This window comes from Ovis aries, chromosome 19, assembly GCF_016772045.2.
Source record: "Ovis aries strain OAR_USU_Benz2616 breed Rambouillet chromosome 19, ARS-UI_Ramb_v3.0, whole genome shotgun sequence".
NCBI lineage: Eukaryota > Metazoa > Chordata > Mammalia > Artiodactyla > Bovidae > Ovis > Ovis aries.
In genome coordinates, this window is record NC_056072.1 from 43,031,681 (window position 1) to 43,054,842 (window position 23,162).

At 45.8% G+C, this 23,162-nt stretch overlaps 1 protein-coding gene across 13 annotated transcripts in view; it reads right to left on the bottom strand.

The window, feature by feature from the left end:
* Nucleotides 1–93: 93 nt before the first annotated feature.
* The window catches only part of PXK (PX domain containing serine/threonine kinase like), an 86,281-nt gene continuing 63,212 nt past the window's right edge, over nt 94–23,162 (bottom strand). For 3 of the 13 annotated variants that reach the window (XM_015102347.3, XM_060402286.1, XM_042236004.1), the window contains 5 exons: nt 18,808–18,885; nt 18,184–18,270; nt 17,668–17,737; nt 14,441–14,503; nt 94–1,383 (listed from right to left, as the gene is read on the bottom strand). In XM_015102347.3, the coding sequence (XP_014957833.2) occupies nt 1,172–1,383; nt 14,441–14,503; nt 17,668–17,737; nt 18,184–18,270; nt 18,808–18,885 (510 nt within the window). In that variant the 3' untranslated portion in view covers nt 94–1,171. Of the gene's footprint in view, nt 1,384–5,387; nt 5,426–14,440; nt 14,504–17,667; nt 17,738–18,183; nt 18,271–18,807; nt 18,886–23,162 lie in introns of all 13 variants that reach the window. The other 10 variants (XM_042236003.2, XM_027958240.3, XM_042236001.2 and 7 more) reach the window with 10 other exon arrangements.

A 23,162-nucleotide genomic window follows, 5' to 3' on the forward strand; every position in this document is an offset into this window, starting at 1 on the left:
TTGAGATGGAAAAGATAGATGTAAGTTAGTTATGGAAGCACATAAGTGGTACAGAAACTTCCCATTAAAATATCTAGCCAAGCTAAAAACACATTTTCTTGACACAGTTTATTTTAATAAAAAATACAGCTGAACATTTATCACAGATTACATGAAACTATACACAATGACATTCTCTCTGCATAGTAACCAACACTGATGTGTATAACTTGATTTTTTTAGATGGATTACTTATAATCCTTTAAAGTGCAATTTATTTAAGGGTTTAAGCAAATCATAGGATAAAGGATCTTTCTAATAAATGAGTAATGTTAAAAACATGATATATTTGGATAAATCTTTCAAAAATCAGATCTGATTTCTATAGATGCCAAATTTACTTGTAATAATGACCCCCCCCCCCCCACCCCAAGCCCCAAACTTGACTTAAATGCTAAGGATTAAGAAGATCCTTGAATTGGCAAGAGCTTTTCCCGATGTTAACATTTTTTTGTCTGTTCAACACGTACTAACTAAAAGGAACGAAGAGCCTAGAGTAGTTCCTGTAGCAGCCCTGAGTTCTGTAACCACAATGGAGTTCCTGATTGAGCTTGAGAGAATGTTGTGAACTTTCACCTTCTACTTGAGGGGGAAATGAAGAACTCGGTTGCTTCTCTGACTCAGCGACATCACTATGCTTTGGGCTACAGTGTTAATGTCTAAGATGAAATTAAAAGTAGCAAAAAACAGTTTTATCTAACAAATAACCAGAAGATGCTTTACAGAAATGAGAGGAACAGTTCTAGGAGCTGTCTGGCGGGATGGGAGGGATTGTAACACCAAGGCTATTCACCTCGGTGACTGAATATTGTCATCGTTTTTGTTTTTTGTCCATTTCCTTCAGTTGGTGGAAATAATTGATTCTGATACGCTGCTGCCCACCAAAAGAGGGTGAACCAGATTCCGATAGTAACCAAGGAACAAAATATTTCTTAAGGCAGCAATGCCAGCCTGACTTCATTCTACTTGAAGACTGTGTTTCCCTCTTGAAAAGCCCCTTTTGTGAGCATCTGCAAAGTCATATGTGGCTGTACTGGCTCAGCAATTATTCATCCAGAGGGAGGGTACTTCAGGGGATGGAGGTGAAAGGAAAAAAAAAAGAACTTTTCCCTCCGAGTATAAACACGAAGCTTTAGCCAATCTTAGGAGCGCTGTGATCACAGGTTTCGGCTTTCCTCAAAGTTCCTTTTTGGAAATTCTGGATGGAGCTGAGTAAGGCCCCTCGGCTCACGCCATTCATGGCCTGGGGTGGAAGCTGTGAGGGCGCCTCTGTGCTCGCAGGAGGTGAGGGAGCTGCTGCTGGTGGAGGCGGAGGTGGAGGAGGTGGAGGTAACGCAGATATTCCTGTGGAGGAGAAGGGACAGTCAGTGATTCTGCACGCACCCTCCCTGCACACATCCAGTCCTGGGCAGAAAGGACTTGGGGAAGACTGCACACATTTTCCCTCAGAGGGGCCAAAATACTTTGTACTGTGTCATTTTTTTTAAAGTTGCCATTTCTTCCAAGTTAACAAATAGCACAGATTACATAAAACTACACAGAGTGACATTCTCTGCATAGATGAATTTCCAGATTTTAAAAATGATCCCAAAAGAAAGGTTCCCCTTCCTACTTTTTCCAGGTTCCAGGCAGCTCCACCTACTCCTGAGCTAGCAATGAAAGACATCTGTATGCACAGCTGGGCTACCTAAATATCGATTACTAGAAAGGGATGAACAGTTCTTTAGTATTTGAAAGATGTGATTTAACATGAAATGACAAACCACTTAGGATTCTCAGCAAGGAACCACTGTCTGCTGGGTTATGGGCTCCTCAGGGTCTTTTTTTTTTTTCTTTTCATCTGTCTTGAATATACTAGGTTGCCTGAAAGAAATATAAAATGCTAATAATTGCCAGCAATGCTCAGCAAGGGACAGAGGACTTTCTCCCACAATGGCACTCTCAAGGAGGCATCTTCCTCAAACACCCTTGTATCCACTGAGAGCCAACCCTACAAGATGGAAATGCACTAACCCTACATCTTTGCTGAAGTGTTAGGGGAGACTGGAATGGCAGGCTCTACCCGAAACTTCTCTTAGCTTCCTTCCAGGCACAAAGACATTGTGCACTTGAATTGTATACTTTTGAATCAAATGAATTTCGTCCTCTTCGAACAAAATAAACACTCGGTTCAGAAAAGGCCTTGCTTCAAAGAACTTGCCTGTGCTACAGTGAGTTGCCCCATTTCCTGGGAACCGGGCAGCTCCCTGTGACCCCACCTCTCTGTTCCTAGCCTCACCCTCTACCCTATCATAGGGCCACCCCAGCAAGACAGTCTGTTGGATGGTTCCCCCACCACCTCCCTGAGCTGCGGTGACAACAGGAGAACATGCCCACCACAGCTTGACTTTACACGGATGGGTGTTCAGGACCATCAATGGCATACTTCAGCAAGAGCAACCTTTTTTTACCAACTGTAATAGGCCATGGTTAAAATATTTCATAGAAAACCACTTACCTTCCTTTACATCTTTTACCCAAACCTAAAGGCAGCTGAAATTAAAGAATCACACAGATACACACACTAATGCTCTGGAGTTCTTGCAATTCTCAAATAATATGGCAATACAAATAGTGAACACAGACAGATGAACAAAGCGTCATTTTCACTGGTTCTATACAATGACAACAAATGAAGTTCCAGTATGTTGTATGCCAGGGTGGATTATGGGACAATGCTCCTGGCCTGGGGTTATAGGGTTACAGAGATAAAAAAGGACTTGCAACCTGACATGACTGTGGAGATGAGAAGAACAGGGAAAACCGGTGTGTCATATAAGCATTCCTCTGAAGGGTGTTCTTGGAAAGTGACCAATGAAATACCAGGAGGGGAGATGGCCTCTGAAGCCTGTTGGAAAGCAACTGCAGAGCCCAGAGGACTGAGTGGATGCCAATACCCTCCCATTGCCCCTCCCCAGCACTCTCAGCCAATGGCCAGAAAAGGGCAGCAGAACTGGACTTGACCTGGAGGGCCCAACATGGACTGGAATGAGCGCCAGCATTTCTGCCTCCCAGCTCTGGGCTTTGACCCCAGCAGAAGAGTCAGAAGACAGGGCTGCAACAGCACTTTGTTCTACTAGAGGCATGGAACTGACTATGCAGAGACCAGCCACCCTTCTAGCCCAGGACTCTGGGAGGCTAGAGATGTGCCTCAGGAACTAGACTTGGTACAGGCTGCCATCTTGGCACAGAACCAACCTGCTCGGCCCTCTTGCGGAACCAATCCTGGTCTGTAGCCTCATTACTACCTGGCGCTCAAAATGAGAAGCACACATTCACTACCACAGTTTGGAGACTGGGGTGGTGCTCAGGAAACAGACCCTCATTGTCCAAGTAAAGGCTGCTGCTGCTGCTAAGTCATTTCAGTCGTGTCTGACTCTGTGCGACCCCAGAGATGGCAGCCCACCAGGCTCCAGCATCCCTGGGATTCTCCAAGCAAGAACATTGGAGTGGGTTGCCATTTCCTTCTCCAGTGCATGAAAGTGAAAAGTGAAAGTGAAGTCGCTCAGTCGTGTCCGACTCTTTGAGACCCCATGGACTGCAGCCCACCAGGCTCCTCCACCCATGGGATTTTCCAGGCAAGAGTACTGGAGTGGGGTGCCATTGCCTTCTCCGAAGTAAAGGCTAAGACTGTCTAAATGAATTGCTTTTAATATGTAGGTAGCATAAATAAATAAACTGTCCAAAGTGCCACAGGGTAACCTGTGCAGCTGGGGGCTGTGCAAGGAGAGTCTGCTCATCCAAAGGGAAAAAAATAGGGTCACCAGAGGTGCCCTCACAGACGGCCAGACCAATCATAAAGGGCCCCATGTCCCATGAGGTCCGCCTCTCCTCGCTGGGCCTGCAACAACCAGGGCAAATCTCCATACATAGGATCAGGCCCAGGACCAGCTCAGAAACCTCAGGAAGGTGGATGGAAGGGAGGTCCAGGTCTGAAGGTCAAGGTCAACACTTGACCTTGGAGAAGGCAAAAATACCCCCAGGGACTCACAGTCCAATTACAGGTCCCGTCGATTTTTTTTGTCCTTTTTTAGTTTTTCTTTTTTTGCCTCTTCTGTGGTCCACAAAATTCCTTTAAAGGTTCACTGGGACTTAAGCTATAACACGTGGCTAATAATGTGGGAGCGGGGGGAATGTTACCAGCATCCAAATTCAGAGTTGACTCTTGGGCCTGTGACGAATCTGGGACAACTGCCTGATGCCTGAGCTCCCCTACTTCCCAGATGTGAGTGAGTGCCCCTCCAGAGGCCTCCTAAAGCCCCATCCCCAGGTCTCGGACACCACCAGATTCCAAAGTAGACTGACTGCCAACTGCATCTAGCTTTCAAAAATGTTGGCCTCCAACACCCTAGGTGGAGGAATGCTCAAAGACAGCTTATCTACAGTGATAACCAGGTCAGTCATGATCTGTCCAATCTCACCTTCTCTTAGACAAAAACCCGGAGAGTTAACTGTTCCACCCTCCCCAGTACCCCAAATGGGAGCCTGGCAGCCCAGCAGTGGCCCTGAAACAGGCCATAGACTGCTGCAGCAAGATCATAGGTTAGATCCAGGTAGAAACACCTTGCCAGAAACATCTTCCCCAGCTGTGTCAACAGGACCTTTCAGAGTCCCTTTCCCTGGGCCAACTTTGACAGTGGGAAGTCAACTACTGCCTGTGGGTCTGGGTTCCTTCATGGTCCCCACACTCGGGAGGAGAGACCACCTGGCCTTCAGACCAACACCAGACCTACCAGCTACCCTCAGAGGGAATTGGAAGCCAGTGACCTCCGAAGCAGGCAGCCCCCAGCTGTTTGAAACTGCCTTTGCCTTTTACCTCAGAAAGATGGGGAGGCTGTATTCATGTCCTAATTATTATTAAGGATGCTTAAAAAAAGGAGTTTTCCCTAATATCAGTTATAAAGTCAGTAAGTGGCTTCCCTGTGACCAGGAATGCAATTGCCCAACGTCCTTTCCCTTTCATCAGAGTAACAAGGAACCAGCACGTTTGCAACAACAGGACTGTGAGATGCTGGCTTCCAAAATTAAAATACCAAAATGCCATGCAGTTGATGTGTAGGTTTTAGGGCTGTATTTTAAAACTAAAATCAGAGTGGAAAATGAAAATTTTGAAGGTCATGATGAAAATGAAATGAATGTAAATGAAGTCACTGGGGCGCCTTTTAAAGATGCTGTATTTCATTTAAATATCCAGACAAGGAAATCGTCTCCAATCAGCTTTCCCGTTTGTTCAGTGATCTAGACACAATGTCCCATTTCACAGAAAGAAACAGAGCATCTTTAAAGTTAGAAAAATCAGTATAGCTTACTTTACCGAAAATTCACGTTCAAAATGGTGCATGCTCTACTGAAAATAGCAAAGAGAGAGAGAGGGGACACAAGTCATTATTCAGTGTCATTATTTAGTGACATTATTTAGTGTCATTTAATCAAATAGAGACAATAAAAGATTAGTCTGAATCACATGCTGATTATTCTCATTGCAAACTAGGGTATATTTAAGTGAATCACAAGAAGCACGGTTTGTAAATACGACAGTGACCCTCTTAAGAACATGGCAAACATATTAATACTAACAGAGTAGCCGATGAGTCACTTTCCTCTTCATTCTTTTTACTTCTTTCTTCTGAACCAGTTAGGTGCTATTCATAAGACCCATCATGGTTTTATCTCCCCTGGAAAGTGGAATGGGTCCTGGGAGTGTACCTAGTTCTATTACTAAATAAGGCCAGTTTACGAAGAGGGAAGAACAATGAGAACTGATCACTTTTCCACACAAGTCTTCTATAGTCTGAAATAGAGATGTGTCTTTTTAAAGCTGAAAAGAGCAGAAGCACTGGGAAGTCTAACCTGGGCAGGAACATGGGGCCCCTTCCCTGAAGGCGCTTAGATCCAAAGGCTAAACAGGGCAGTGAGCAGAAGTAGCTTACTTAACACTTGTTCGTGGTTCAGTTACTAAGTTATGTCCAACTCTTTGTGACCCCATGGACTGCAGCACACCAGGCTTTCCTGTCCTTCACCATCCTCTTGGGTTTGCTCAAATTCATGTCCACTGAGTCAGTGACATTATCTAACCATCTTATCCTCGGCCACCCCCCTTCTCCTCTTGCCCTCAATCTTCCCCAGCATCAGGGTCTTTTCCAATAAGTCAGTTCTTTGCATCAGGTGGCCAAAGTTTTGGAGTTTTGGCTTTGGCATCAGCATCTACTTAAGACTGCTGCTGCTAAGTCGCTTCAGTCGTGTCCAACTGTGCGACCCCAGAGACAGCAGCCCACCAGGCTCTGGCGTCCCTGGGATTCTCCAGGCAAGAACACTGGAGTGGGTTGCCATTTCCTTCTCCAGTGCATGAAAGTGAAAAGTCAAAGTCAAGTCACTCAGTCGTGTCCAACTCTTCGCAACCCCATGGACTGCAGCCAACCAGGCTCCTCCACCCATAGGATTTTCCAGGCAAGAGCACTGGAATGGGGTGCTCTTAAGACTAGAGAACTATTTTTAAAAAGGGCGGGGGGTAGAATTCTCTGACAGTCCAGGGATTAAGACTTGACACTTTCACTGCCAGGGGACCAAAGATCAAGGAAGCCTCAGGACACAAAGAAAAAAAGAAAAAAACAGGACACATTTTTTTCCCTGTCTCCTTTTAACTGACCAGATTCCAGGTTAAATGTAAAGATAACCTTTTCCCTGACAGTGAATCCCAGAGTTCTGAATGAACCAACCTGCTCCCCCGCCTAAAGGAGAATCCCTTCCTCTGAGAACGGGCTGGTCAGAGGCCCATGTGGGGTGCAGCAGGCTGACCACTGACCTGGGGTAGCTCAGGGAGGATGCTGGGGCCACTGCCTGCCCACCCCACTCCAGCAACTGAGGACCCAGGGAAGGAGCTCATACACTGGTCTTGCAGGCAGGGAGGAAGGCTGCAGGCCAGCAGCAGAGCAGAACTAACACACTGTTTAGAGAAGCACCACAGGACAGACCTCCTCATCCCAAAGATGGAAACTGCTTTATGTGGTTTTGAGAAAAAGAGGCGATTTCTAAGGCCATAGATGTCTATTCTGAGTTTACAGTGGGTTTCAGACGTTGATGTGGCTAGATAAATCCTGGGAGCTCCAACATTCTAAAAGAATTTCTCCCTTTTCTTGTATCTTATTTATTTGTTTTACAGAAATACAGTTGATGTACAATATTATATAAGTTACAGGTGTACAATATAGTGATTCAGAGTTTTTAAAGGCTATACTCCCCTTACAGTTACCATAAAATTTTGGCTATATGCCCTGTGTTGTACAGTATATCCTGGTAGCTTATTTTACACATCATAGTTTGTGTCTTATTTATCCTAAAGCTTCCTTCCTGTTACTCAAGTTCTCGGTCATTCTGTGCCCACAAGGTCCTGCTCTGCCTCCTCCTCCAGTCCTGCACAAACTTCCCTCTTTTCAGTCACTCTCACAGACTGGCCTTCTACGAACCGCCAGCTCTCTCTCTTCAAAATTATTGCTTAAAAATGATAAACTGCAAGCAAGAAGGGCTAGAATTCTCTTGCAAGGTATTCACATCTTACCTTCACAGTACTTTCTTGCTTATCAGGCCCTGTGTACATTATCTACCTCATAAAGACCAGGAATTCTCTTAAAAGACAGCTTCAAAGAATGGATATTACTTGTGCAAGGTCACCCAGAGAGTGGGGGAGCTGCGTCCCAAGCCCGGGGCTCCTAGCGCTTGCTTCAGGGCTCGTATCACGCCAGCCAAGCACAGCTGTTAGCAGCACAGGCCCTGCAGTGCACCGAGAGAGCAGGTGCTCAGGAGAAATCAGGGAGCTGAGCAGGACAGAGACCAAGACTGGATCCTGGCTCCAGGACCTCCCACTTGCGCGACAGCAGTCAAGGTCCACTAGAGCCTCAGTGTCTTTGTCTGTGACATGGAGCTATAAGTATAATCCCTGTTCCTTGGATAGGAAGGTATTCATGAGGATTAAATAAAACAATAACTATAAATCTCTTAGAACAGTGCCTAGGACAAAATAAGCACTCAAAACATGTGAAATATGATTATTAACAACAATAATAATTTGGGTTTCCTGCTTACTTAAGATTTCCCCAAATACTCTTTATGCTCTATTACAAATCTTTGTTTTTTTTTGCAAATCTTTTTAAACACACACACACAATCTTTTTAAAAACACACACACACAATCTTTTTAAACACACACACACAATCTTTTTAAAAACACACACACACACAGTCTTTTTAAACACACACACACATGCACGCACGCGGGCGCGCAATACCAAGACAGCAGGCCTGTCTCCTCCCAAAGGGAGAGTAGGAGCAAATATCTGCATGTAAATCAGGACCTTCTAAACCACTCAGCTCCATGAATACAGAGTGTAAACACTGGCTGGTGACACTGACCGAGAAATCAGTCAGAATAAAGTTCCTGAAAGAATGACCTGCTAGAGGCAGGAAACATACACTTTAGAAAAAAGAAAGTGCTAGGAATGTTCTCACTGGGAAAAAAACAAAAGGCTTTCGAGAATGCCACCCTACCCAACAGAACTGCCTACAAACTTAAGGAAATCTTTCTAGTCTTTCTCCCATCAATCTAGTAAGGATTTCAAGAAAAGGCCCTGGGCAGGGAGGTTCAGAGAGAAACAGGAGAGGCCCCAGTCCTTACACAAATGCTGGAAAGGACTCAGGAGAGTAAGACTCCTTTGCTTAGAAACACCTGTCTCTTCTGCCCTGTCCTGAAAGTAACTGAGCTTAAAACCACCCTTAGTTACCACAAATGCTTTTAAAACTGATGATTTCAGGAAGAAAGTCAATGCTGTCAAACTGATCTTGCCTCAATTGATCTATTGCTGAGCAAACTGCCAGGGGTGGGTCCACAGTGGGTTTATGTATGTAGGTGTGTGTGTGCTCAGCTGTGTCTTTATGACCCCACGGACTAGCCTGCCAGGCTCCTCTGTGCGTGGAATTCCCCAGGCAAGAATACTGGAGTGGGTTGCCATTTCCGTCTTCAGGGGATCTTCCTGACCCAGGGATCCAACCCATGTCTCCTGTATCTCCTGCATTACAGGAGGATTGTTTACCTGCTGAGCCACTGGTATAAATGATGTTATTTTCCAGCAAACAGTGGGTTTAGAGGATGCTTGATTAGAAAGAACTGAGATGGGCTCCTCTAACCCTCTCCCTTTTGCCTTTTTAACCCAAAAGAATACTCCTGTCAAGAAGGAGACTAGGGTTCGATCCCTGGGTCAGGAAGATCCCCTGGAGAAGGAAATGGCTACCCACTCCATTATTTTTGCCTGAGAAATCCCCGGCACAAAAAAGCCTGGCGGGCTGCAGTCTATGCGGTCAAGAAAGAGTCAGACATGCCTTAGCAAATAAACAACAACCCAAACCCAGAAATCTACTTATTCAAGGTCTCCCAGTAACTCACAGTGCCCTGAAGACTGACTGTGTATCAGGTGCTGCTCTAACCTCTTAGGCCCGGGACTCTGGATCCTCATAGTAAATCCACTAGACAGGCACTGTTGCTATCTTTGTTTAAAAATGGAAAGCTGATGTGAAAGCTCTGCCTCTCTGTACACCCGAGCTAAATCTAACTAAATCAAACCTCTCTGGGTGAAAACAGAAAAGGACAGCTTTATTAGTTTGCCAGGCAGAGGTGTATCTCTACCCGCAGGGGATTTGGTGAGGGGTTTTGTAACAAGAGTCTAAGGGTGGGGTCCCTGACAAGATTAAGGTGTGTGCAGGGCTTAATCTTGTCTCAGCAGGTTCCTGGATGCTCCTCCCTTGATTAGCAACTCTACCCTTTGAAACTCAGGGAAGGTCATGGAGGCTGGTGTCTGGTCTACAAGAAACAAGGGACAAAAGGGCTTCCATGCCCAGGAGCCCTATGGGGCCTCACTTGATTTTGAAGTCTGAAGCCCAGGGCGGTCAAGTGTCTTCTCCAAGGTTCTATCTAGAACTACAGAGTGGTGACCCTCAAGTTTAGGTTCTGCAGGCCAAGATGTAGATCTCAAGGACTCCCAGATGGAGCTGGGTTTGAGAGGCTAACTTCAGCAGGAATTCCTTTTCAATGCTAGCCCTTGAAAATGAAGACTTTTCCTTCATTTCTTGAGACAATCGCATATTATAAAGCCAGAAGATATTAACACTATGCTTGATTTAGTTTCCAGATACAGCATAAATGTGGCCTAGAAGTAAAGACATCAGTTCAGTTCAGTCGCTCAGTCGTGTCCGACTCTTTGAGACCCCATGAATCGTAGCACGCCAGGCCTCCCTGTCCATCACCATCTCCCCGAGTTCACTCAAACTCACGACCATCGAGTCGGTGATGCCATCCAGCCATCTCATCCTCTGTCGTCCCCTTTTCCTCCTGCCCCCAATCCCTCCCAGCATCAGAGTCTTTTCCAATGAGTCAACATAAATTGGAGTAAATTGTGATTCCAGCAATAAGACAGGTAGCGTGCAGAGAGGCAGCAAGAGAGATGAGCCCAGTGAGAAGCCTGGCCGCCTGTCCTGAAAGGGAAAGGACCAGTCTAAATAAGGGCTGCCCAGGCGGTGAGTAGGCTGAAAGCCTTGCCCTCACCCAGTTCAGTTCAGTTCATTCGCTCAGTCATGTCCAACTCTCTGTGACCCCATGGACTGCAGCACGCCAGGCTTCCCTGTCCTTCACCAACTCCCAGAGCTTGCTCAAACGCATGTCCATTGGGTTGGTGATGCCATCCAACCATCTCATCATCTGTTGTCCCCTTCTCCTCCCACCTTCAATCTTGCCCAGCATCAGGGTCTTTTCCAATGAGTCAGTTCTTCGTATCAGGTGGCCAAAGTATTGGAGTTTCAGCTTTAGCATCAGCCCTTCCAATGAATACTCAGGACTGATTTCCTTTAGGATGGACAGGTTAGATCTCCTTGCAGTCCAATGGACTCTCAAGAGTCTTCTCCAACACCACAGTTCAAAAGCATCAATTCTTCGACAATCAGCTTTTTTATGGTCCAACTCTCACATCCATACATGACCACTGGAAAAACCGTAGCTTTGACTAGACAGAACTTTGTCAGCAAAGTAACAAAGTGCCTGCTTTTTAATATGCTGTCTAGCTTAGTCATAGCTTTTCTTCCAGGGAGCAAGCGTCTTTTAACTTCATGGCTGCAGTCACCATCTGCAGTGATTTTGGAGCCCAAGAAAATAAAGTCTGTTCACTGTTTCCACTGTTTCCCCATCTATTCGTCATGAAGTGATGGGACCAGAGACTATGATTTTAGTTTTTTAAATGTTGAGCTTAAAATAAATAAAAAAATGTTGAGTTTTAACCCAGCTTTTCACTCTCCTCTTTCACTTTCATCAAGAGGCTCTTTAGTTCCTCTCCACTTTCTGCCATAAGGGTGGTATCTGTGTATCTCAGGTTACTGATATTTCTCCCAGCAATCTTGATCCCAGTGTGCTTCATCCAGCCCAGTATTTCGCATGATGAACTCTGCATATAAGTTAAATAAGCAGGGTGACAATATACAGCCCATCTTTGCATGAAATGTTCCCTTGGTATCTCTAATTTTCTTGAAGAGATCTCTAGTCTTTCCCATTCTATTGTTTTCCTCTATTTCTTTGCATTGATCACTTAGGAAGGCTTTCTTATCTCTTCCTGCTATTCTTTGGAAGTCTGCATTCAGATGGATATATCTTTCCTTTTTCTCCTTTGCCTTTAGCTTCTCTTCTTTTCTCAGCTATTTGTAAGGCCTCCTCAGACAACTACTTTGCCTTTTTGCATTTCTTTTTGTGGGGATGGTCTTGATCACTGCCACCTGTATAATGTCATGAACCTCCATCCATAGTTTTTCAGGCACCCTGTCTATCAGATCTAATCCCTTGAATCTATTTCTCACTTCCACTGTAAAATTGTAAAGGACTTGATTTACTTCATACCTGAATGGTCTAGTGGTTTTCCCTACTTTCTCAATTTGTCTGAATTTTGCAATAAGGAGTTCATGATCTGAGCCCCAGTCAGCTCCCAGTCTTGTTTTTGCATACAGAGTTTCTCCATCTTCCCCAGGATTTGTGGAGCACTTCCCATGGGAAAGGCAGCATGACGGTACCACCTGTGCGGTCTTGTACAGTACAGAAGTTCGAGATGCTGCTCTGTTGGTAGTTTTTTTCAGGAGGAGATTCTCTATTTAAGAAGAACTATTGGGGGAGGAAGTTACCATGGGCGGGACCTGAAGAAAGCATTTGCTTGATCAGTATCTATCATTCTGGAGCTCCTGAGAGGTGATGGCAATGCCAGGCCACTCAGTTGGGCCTTGTCTGCGTGCTCATCTCTGTGACCCAGGACTTATTAGCACAGTGCCAGGCATACTGCAGGCTCTGGATAAATGCATCTAAAGTAGCTGAATGAATAAATTCCCTGTGGGTGGCTTGCTTGGGGCCTTAAATGCTAGGTTGATAGGCAAATGCCAGTTATTATTTTTATGAGTCGCATTAACGATAAATGTCCAGCAGAGGTCAGAGTACAGTCTCTGGGGCTGAGTCAATCATTTCATCAATAAAACATTAAACGACATAGAGGAAAAGAGAAAGCCAAGACCTGCTGGGCACCTCTCATCTCTGCCAGGCATTGTGCTTGGGGCCTCACGTGTGTTTCCCTCTGAATACTTGTGACTACCCTTCAGGACATGGAACTATATTCCCGACTGTTCCCTCTCACCTCAGATGAAGTTTTTTCCAACACTGATTCTAATTACAAAAGATTTCTCTTTTTCTTCTCATTCCAAAAGTTGCCTCATTTCATGCAAACCAGGTACTGCATCAGAACTGAGAACTCAACTGAGAACTCAGATTAAAGGATTCATCGAAAATAATCCAAACAGACTGAATTCTCCAAGGTATTTAAAAATGAGAACTGGCAGGTAACTGCCAACCTCGAATGCACACAGCAAGGTGGTCTGCACTTCTAAGCAGACACCTCACTTCTTAAAGGAGCCTTCATGGATTCTCACTGTTAGTTCTCTCCTATTTCCTTAATATGTCTAAGCAGTGTGAAATTAATATCCATCCTCTCAACTAGAAAATGGCTCAACATGATCATGGGCAGTGGCTCTCCAAAAGTTTCTGATCAGCCTATAGCGCTCACCTCTACAAAAGACAGAGAAGAAGTCTACTTTCTGTATGGATCAATATGTGGGGGCCTTCTTGTAAAACCTGCTGACAAAGTCGGACAGGATATAGGATATTACGTCTCCATGAGACAGGCACTTTTATTAAAATAAACCCTGGCCCCAGAACACTCGACAGCAAACCACCAGTAACTAGCCTCCCTGGTCAAGACACCCGACAGCCAGATGTAAGCCCTTCAAACCAGTCTCCTTACATTTGATGGTCATCTTTTTTTTTTCTGTTTGGAAGGTCTGTTAGAAGCATTTGAGAGGGGTTGGGTAATGCTCTTGGTAGCTGCTGGGTGCTACTTTAAGCCTTAATGAGTATGGTATTGTCAACTCATAAATCAACCCCAGCCCACTCTCCCTTCAAATGGTTGCAGAGACTGCTCCAAACACAGCCGGCAAGATCTGAGTGGTAGAACCAGTTCCTCTGACATCTAGAACATCTGGTTCAGTTAAGGAGTGAAAGGAGATCCTGGTATCCCAAAGCATTTTTATGGGGCTTGCAAAGTGGTTAGGAGAGAGATGTTAGTTCCAAAAAGAAAGAAAAAAGATAGCGTTATGAGGCCACCACACACATTTAGAGGTTATTCCCTGGGAAAAAAAAAAGAAACTCTTTACATTTTTTCAAAAGACTCCACGAAACCTGATTTAAGTCAGAAAAGTGAAACAATCGTTGGCTAGCCACAGAAAAGTAGTCAGATGATGAAATGCAGAGCAGAACAGAGCACAGACGACTATCAGGAAATCAGAAGCTCCGTGGGTCTCTCACTCCTAGGCATGCATTTCACCAGTTGCGCTGTGACAAAGCCAGCAGTGTGGCTGGGCTCCCTGAGAGAGTCCTGGCAGGACAGCGCCTCTGGGCAGCAGCGCAGTTGCTTTGTTCAGCCTGATCCTATACCAAGACAGGGTCTGATCTAAGGAGCCTGCATGAGGCTTTACAGCGAAGAGAGCGAGCTGGAGGTAGGGGGTGGGTGAGTGGCCCTAAAACCAACTATTCCATTCCCTTTGAAATCTGAGTTTGGAAATCGAGACCCTCGTTTCTCCCAAGTGTCACTGCTGATCTGCACCCCCACTAGTTTCTCTGGAGGAGGATGGTCCCTTCTAACACCTCAAATGTCTGAGCCAAGGCAAGAAGAGCAAGAGCCTCACACTTCTCCCCACTGGTGCAGAAGGGGAGGCAGGCAGGTCACTCCGCCTTGTCACTGACCTGCTGTGGAGGGCGGAGTCGGCGAGGACGGGGATGTGAGAGGTGAGCTGGCCCCAGATCCTGCTAAGAGAGAAAACAGAGAAAACCCTCATGGGGACCAAAGAAAGACATCTGGAATGTGGCCTGAGCTGGGACCCACCACTGCCTGAGCCTCTGCACTTGGCTGCACGTGTGGACCTGGCAGGAAAAGGCAGGCGGGACAGAGTTCAGGGACTGGACCCATGACTGCAGGCGTTCACCCCACTGCAGGGCGCGTCTCCTTCCCCAGGCCTCGCTGCCTCCCACTGCTCCCCACAGCCTGCCTGGTTTGAAATCAACCTTGTGCCATCCAACAGCTTATGCAGTTGGCTACAGTCTCTCTTGTGGACCCAACCCCTATCCCTGGGTAACGAACGACAAACGACAGAACCAAGAACAGGTGACGGAGGGGCGCAGGGCAGTCTGGTGGAGGCCTCTCCAAAGGAAGCGAGAGTTCTCCAGTGCATCCACCCAGCAATGCTCCCTGTGGAAGTGCCATTTTACCAGCAGGCACACTGAACTGGATAGGATCAGCCTCTTCAGTGTGTGGATTTCCCAGGCTTTTTCTTACCTGAAGTTCAGCAAATACCCTCATTTTTAAAATAAGGTGCATATTCCCATAGGTTGTATGCTTTTCCTGGACCTAGTAACATTGTTATATTTCAAATATTCCCAAATTCCCCAGCATCACTTCCACTGCTCAGAAATCCCCAGAATACACCCTCCTGACTTAACCTGGAAGTAGCCCAGTGAACAGATAGAATAGCCCACACAAGCCCCTTCCCTCACATGGAGGTCCTAGCGAAGGACCACCAGAGGTCCCTGTAGGTAACTGAGAGGCCACCACCTGTTCTGCAGGCGCCTCCTACCATGATCTCTCCCGTCATCCACATCACACAGACACTGAGCACAAAGAGAAATGTCCTAATTAAACCATCCCCCCCGCTGGTTGAATCCCTTTCCACTATTTGCCATATTCTCTCACTTCCTATAAAACATGGGAGGCGTTTTACTGAAAAAGATGGCAAAATCCAGCCCACTGTGATATGGCACTGCTTGTAGTGCTAACGTGGGTTTTAAAGGGGAGAAGGGTTTGCATTTGTGACTCAGTGGGGTCTGGAGATGATCTATACATTTCTATCAACAGCTTCCTGGCTTTCCTAAACTCCTTGAGGTGGTGTCTTGGAGTCCTTAGCCTCCCACCTGGCTGCATCTGGCATAAGTGAAGTGAAGTGAAAGTCACTCAGTCGTGTCCGACTCTGCGACTCCAAGGATTATACAGCCCATGGAATTCTCCAGGCTAGAATACTGGACTGGATAGCCTTTCCCTTCTCTAGGGGATCTTCCCAACCCAGGGATTGAATCCAGGTCTCCCACATTGCAGGCAGATTCTTTACCAGCTGAGCCACAAGGGAAGCCCAAGAATACTGGAGTGGGTAGCCTAGCCCTTCTCCAGCGGATCTTCCCGACCCAGGAATTGAACCGGGGTCTCCCGCACTGCGGGTGGATTCTTTACCAGCTGAGCTATGAGGGAAGCCCCTATGCATCTGGCATAGAGCCCTGCAAGCAGGCAGATGGAGACACTGAGCCAGGCTTTCTCCACTTTATAAGAAGCAGACATCTGACAGAGTGTCTGCCAGTGTGACAGGCTGACTGAAGACTCGAACCTCAGGCTAATGATGAAAATGACTGGCCCATGTCAACCCCATCAACCATGAGAAAACAGACCTCCAACTCTGAAATTATGCATAAGCCACAATAGCCTCCAGTCCCTTCCTCCTCTCCCAGCCTCCATCCCCAGGGAGCCAGCCCTGGTCCTCACACGGACCTCCAGGGCCTCCTTCTCTTCCCTGCTAGCTCCCCCTGAGCCCTTCTCTGGCTTGACTCTCCAAGCAGTGGTGCTGGCATAGTTCCTACCCTCCCGGAGTCTAGAATCTTCTCTCACCCCAACTCTTCCAGCTCCAGCTCTACCTACACAGCCCGCATCCTCTGGCAGTGGCCAGCCCAGCCTTTAGGTCTTGCACACCCCTCACTTCTTCTCTTGCCCCTGGCAGATGTCTTCCTCACTGACTTCCCTGAAAAGATCTGAACACCCTCAATTTCTTCCCTCCCTTCCACTTTAAATGCCTCTGCCTCTTCACCTTCTCCACTTGCTCCTGACACCAGCAAAGGATGCATGGGTTTGCTCCAAAGCTGAGACTGACAGCTGGGCTCTTGATCCTAACTCCGTGTCCTTCCAGCATTCTCTCACCTTGCCTCCCTCAACAATCACTCTCTCTTTTGCATCTTCAGGTTCTCTGTCTCTACTGGGTCCTTATCCTGACTGGAAGTATGTGCAACTATCCCTCAACCTAAAAAACAAAAACCATCCCCTTCCTTTAGCCTCCAGGGCTGAGCCAAAGCTGCACCTATGAGGATGAAACCTTCCCTTCTCCATGTGGGGCTTCACTTCACAGACTCAAAAGGTAGAACTGCAAGGTCCCAGGGGGTCCCTTGATCTGATCTCCAGACATGGGGACATGAAGGCCCAAAGCCAGCCGGGGGCGGGGGGGGGGGGGGCAGGGACAGTGCTCTCTGTGCCTTGCTCGCCCTTCTAGAATGTTCCTTTTGCGATCCCCGCACACTGGGGAGACCTTTCCTTAATGGAGGAGGGCGCGCCCGTCTGCCACGTGGGGACAGAGCAGAGGGCAGGATTTAGGGCCATTTCAGTAAGTGCAGCCTCTCCTGATAAGCAGGAGGCCTTGCACTGCATTATTGGGTGGGGTTTTATTCCAGGGCTGATGCTCATCTTTGACAGATCGAGTCCCGCGATCAGTGAAGAGGCTCATTGCCTGTTAAGCTCTGAGGTCCCTTCTAGTACATGAGTCCTGTGAGACTTGCAATGCTATGGAAACTCTTCCCTGGGGACAGAGTTCTTTTGTTTTCTGCATTTGTCACCACACTGCCTAGTAGAACCCAGGGACTCTCTTTTTTTTTAAGTTTTATATTGGGGTATAGCCAAATTAACAGTGTTATAACAGCTTCAGGTGGACAGCAAAGGGACTCAGCCATACATACACCATTCTCCCCCAATCTCCCCTCCCATCCAGCCTGCCACAAAGCACTCAGCACAGTTCCCTGTGCTATATACAGTAAGAGGAACCCAAGAACCTAGGCTCCTGGCCCTAATCTTTGGGACCCAGGCCCCACTATAACCTATAATCAGTTACCTGAATTATTGGAGTTGCTGTATTTTGCTGAATGCTCTTCATTATTTTCAACAGCAGATCGTTTTGACTTCTTTGAAAAAAAAAAAAAAAAGAAAGGGGGGAGGAAGCAAAGAATGAACATATCAGAATATAAACATTTCTAGGCAGAGTTATAAACTAGCTACACACAAGGTCATACTGGGCCTCATAACAGTGAAGAAGCCATAAGCCAAAACTAAAGGGAGAAATAAAAACCAAGAATGCTGAGTTTACAATCTCAGGCCAACCCTTCCCCACAAGTACAGTAAGGCCATCATCAGCCCAGCAAGCCAGGAAATTCTATGGTCCATTTCTCTGCTGACACTATTATTTGGTTTTTGTTGAGAAGCAACTAACCAGCCATCTGTAAAGTTTTAGCCTTCAGAAAGATACAGCACAGAGATCCGTCATGAACTAAACGCACATCATTGACCTAGAACTTTCCTCACGTGGAGTCAAGCATTCACAAGAAAGAATTCACAGAGACACTGGGCTTACCTTTCGAGCTAAAATCTTCCTCTTTTTCCTTTCTTCTTCAGATCCATGGTGAGACTGAGCTCTCGTCAGTCTTCGATGCTGGTGGATCTTTAAGAGACCACAGTTCACCACAAATGTAAGCATATCCTACGCTAATGAAAATTTCTACCATGTTTCGCCAAATCAAATTATCTGGATGAAAACGCTTTCCGTGCTCAGCCTGTCTGCCTCCACACTGGGTCTGAATGTCGGGGAGAAGAGTATGCAAGCAGATGAAGACCATTCCCTCTTCACCCTCAGGTCCTTACATGCCTTTTCCTCTCTTAGAGAAAATGAGTATGGCCCCCAGAACCATCAGAGTATGAAACATGTATGACCCCCCAACCACCCAGTCTGCCCTGATCTTAAACAGTGACCATCCTTTGTGAGCACATTTGTTTCTGCCACAGGCTGAGCTCTCTGGGGGTAGGACTGTGAAGTATTCAGTTGTCTCACAGCAATGAACATGGAGCCTGGTCCAGAGCAAGTATGCAAGACACGTTTGAGGAATGAACGATCAGTTAAAAGTAAATCACTGTGATCACCACAGCAGAGGGTGGGGATGCTAAAACAACAAAAGTCACAGAAGAACTATTAGCGGTTTACCTGTTTCTGTTCTTCAATCAGTCTCTTTTCTATACATTCTTTGGCAATTCTCAATGCCTCTTTTAACTTTGTGGGGATCTGAAAAAAGAGAAGTACATAATCTACAGAGGAAACTGGCCGGAGGTTCTCTCGAGTCACAGTTTGAACGAAGAAATGGCTGCTCATCAAGGAGGATTCCTGGAAGGAAATCACTTACAAGCTGTCCACTTCACTCCTATCCTGCCCGCTTTTGCTATCCCCAACCCACTCACCTCATTAGCATTTTTCAGCAAGAAGTATATTACTAAATGAACACATAAACATGATGGATATTTCAAGTATGTCAATTCTCAAGGGATCCCAAATTACCAAAACGATCTTGAAGGTTGGAACCTAAGGCCTCACAGTCCCTGATTTCAAAAATCTATCGCAAATAAATAAATTTGTATCAAAAATCGATTGCAAAGCTACAGAAGAGTGTGATACTGGCATAAAGACACATGGATCTATGGAACAAAGAGACAGCCTAGAAGATGATGCTGTACTCGATATGCAAGCAAATTTGGAAAACTCAGCATTGGCTACAGGACTGGAAAAGGTCAGTTTTCATTCCAATCCCAAAGGAGGGCAATGCCCAAGAATGTTCAAAGTACTGCACAATTGTGCTCATTTCACATGCCAGTAAGGTTATTCTCAAAATCCTTCAAGCTAGGTGTTAGCAGTACATGAACTGAGAACTTCCAGATGTATAAGCTGGGTTTAGAAAAGGCAAGAGAACCAGAGATCAAATTGCCAACATTTGTTGGATTATAGAAAAAGCAAGGGAATGCCAGAAAAACATCTGCTTCTGCTTCATTGACTACACTAAAGCCTTTGACTATGTGGATCACAACAAAATGTGGAAAATTCTTAAAGAGATGAGAATACCAGCCCATCTTATCTGAATCCTGAGAAACCTATATGGGGGGTCAACAAGCAAGAGTTAGAACCAGACACAAAACAATGGACTGGTTCAAAATTGGGAAAGGAGTACGACAAAGCTGTACAGTGTTACTCTGCTTATTTTAACTTACATGCTGAGTACATCATGTGAAATGCCAGGCTGGATGAAACACAAGCTGGAATCAAGATTGCCAAAAGAAATATCAACAATCTCAGATATGTAGATGATACCACTCTAATGGCAAAAATGAAGAGAAACTAAAAAGCCTCTTGATGAGAGTGAAAAAGGAGAAAGAAAAAGCTGGCTTAAAATTCAACATTCAAAAAACTAAGATCATGGCATCCTGCCCCATCACTTTATGGTAAATACAAGAGGAAAAAGTTAAAGCAGTGACAGATTTTTTTTCTTGGGCTCCAGAATCACTGTGGATGGTGACTGCAGCCAGGAAATTAAAAGACACCTGCTCTTTGGAAGGAAAGCTATGACAAACCTAGACAGTATATTAAAAAGCAGAGACATCACTTTGCCAGAAAAGGTCTATATAGTCAAAGCCATGGTTTTTCCAGTAGTCATGTACAGATATGAGAGTTGGACCATAAAGATGGCTGAGTGCCGGAGAACTGATGCTTTCAAATTGCAGTGCTGAAGACCTTGAGAGTCGTTTGGACTGCAAGATCAAACCAGTCAATCCTAAAAGAAATCAAACCTGAATATTCATTGGAAGGACTGATGGTGAAGCTGAAGCTCCCAATACTTTGGCCACCTGATGAAAAGAGGTGACTTACTGGAAAAGACCCTGACGCTGGGAAAGATTGAGGTTAGGAGGAAAAGCAGGCAACAGAGGATAAGATGGTTGGTTGGCACCACCAACTCAATGGACATGAATTTGAGCAAACTCTAGGAGAAAGTGAAGGACAGAGGAACCTGGCATGCTGCAGTCCATGGGGTTGCAAAAGAGTCAGACATGACTTAGCTACTAAACCAGAACAACAAATTCTTCTAAAAATCTAACTTTAAAGACGCTTTGAGTAGGTAATATGCAGTGATATGGTTCAAAACTCATTAGGCATAAAAAGGGTATATCCGCAGAAAAAAAGCATCCCACCTAGTTCCCCTCCATGGAGACAACCAACATCACCAGTCTCGTGTATATTTCCAGAAAGAAAACAGACACACAAGAGGTTAACACGGATTTTAAGATCACAGTATCTTTGCCACAGACTCTCTGGGTTGGGGGAAGAACAGGGCTAATGATAACCCCTGGGCTGGACTACCAGACTTGAGGACAGTATATTTACAAGGCTGAATGCATTTCCTGAAGAGCTTCAGTAAAAAATACATGAATTCCAAAGGTTTTCTTTTGTTCCAACTTCAGATCCAAAGAAGCTATTCTTTCTGCTGTGTGCTCTTCTTAGTCGCTCAGTCCTATCTGACTATTTGCGATCCCACAGACTGTAGCCCACCAGGCTCCTCTGTCCATGGGGATTCTTCAGGCAAGAATACTAGAGCCATGCCCTCCTCCAGGGGATCTTCCCAACTCAGGGATCAAATCCAGGTCTCCTGCACTGTAGGTGGATTCTTTGCCATCTGAGCCACCGGGGAAGCCCCCTCTAACTGGCAAAACAGGACAGCAGAAAGCCTCTCCCTTGCCTATAAAATCTTCAGACACCACCTTGTTTGGTGTTTTCTTTTTCCCCAGTAAATTTAATTTCATTGTAAGATTATGGGTTTGGGGGGACTGTAGAAAGGAGAAAGAGAATTACCCTTCAGTCTACCACCCAAAGGTCTTCCTTTGGCTCAGTGGTAAAGAATCTGCCTGCAATGCAGGAGACGCAGCCTCAATCCCTGGGTCAGGAAGATCCCCTGGAGAAGGAAGTGGCAACCCACTCCAGTATTCTAGCCTTGGAAATCCCATGGACAGAGGGGTCTAGAAAGCTCCAGTCCAAATGGTTGCAAAGAGTCAGACATGACTGAGCATACTCGCAACACACTACTATCCAAAACAATGCTAAAAGTGAGCGCTGAGCGGGGCCCAGCCCTGTACTACGTGTTCTGGATCATCTCAGTTGTCCACTGACAGCAGTCAGGTTTTACTCACCAACTCTACACGAGTAAACAGTTTTACTCACCAACTCTACACGAGTAAACATAGACCCACAGAACAGGTCTTTGCCCATACATCAGTGGCTTTCAAATGGGGGTGATCTTGCCCTCCTCCCCTCTCTAGGGGACAGCTGGCAACGTCTGGAGGAAGTTTTGATTGCCACACAATGTGGAGGTGGACAGGGAGTACCACTCCCCTCTAGTGGGGTCACAGGCCAGGGTGCTGCTCAACATCCCACAATGCACAGTGCAGCCCCAGCAGTAAAAACTGACCTGGTCCAAAGAGTCAAATGTCATGGAACCTTTGGGAGGTGATTAGAGGCTATCACCAAAGTAAAGTAAGGCAACAACTTGGTTTTGGGGAGCTCTAAATCTCCTACTGTTTCCACAACACTGCATAGCCTGGCTACTTCCCAGGATACTTGCTTCCAGTCCTTATTCTAGACAGAAGCATTTTTTCACACTATTTTTTTTTTTTTTTTTGGCCATACCACGCAGGACGTGGGATCTTAATTTCCCAGCCAGGGATCGAACCTGTGCCCGTGCATTGGAAGCGCAGACCCGTAACCGATGGACCGCCAGGGAAGTTCCTACACACTGTATTTTATATTCTGCTTTCCTCCCTTAGCCCAAACAATAATCACCTTCCATGCTGCTAGAATGTCTTTGTAAATTTCACTTTCATTAGATAAAACACACTCAATCCACGTACTGTAAATTATTAAACTACTTCAAGATTGTAAAACATTTAGATTATTTTCAATTTTTCTTTATGTGAAACGAAGGATGTTGCTGGCCATTCCTCTTCCTCGAAGATTAAGCTGCAACCCACTGCAACTGCCCACCCCTGGGGGTTGGGGGTGTAAGAACTCAGGGTGGAGAAAAACAGGAAAGCAGATCCTAGAGAGTTCAGGTGCGCACCACACCGAAGGAGAATTTCAACAGCCCCAGATTCCCGCATCTTTCACACAAAAAAAGCAATTAAAATCATTAACTGGAGATGTCTGTCTCGCACCAAGGAGAATTCCAATGGCCCCAGATTTCCGCATCTTTCACACACAAAAAAAGCGATTAAAATCATTAACTGGAGATGTCTGTCTTTTGTGATTAGCAGCATCTTTTTATGCTTGAATACAAGGGGTTTTTCCAGCAAAAAGTCCATATATATCCTGGCTGCTCCCCTGCCTCTTCACAGTCGTTCCTTAGAGCTGTGAGGGAGGCTGTCCCCCAGCTACTGTCCTCACTTAGGTCCCCCCAAAATCGATAAAAACACTCTTAAGTATGTGTTTTCCCACTCCACATTATTATAAATATTGTATCTTCTCTTTAT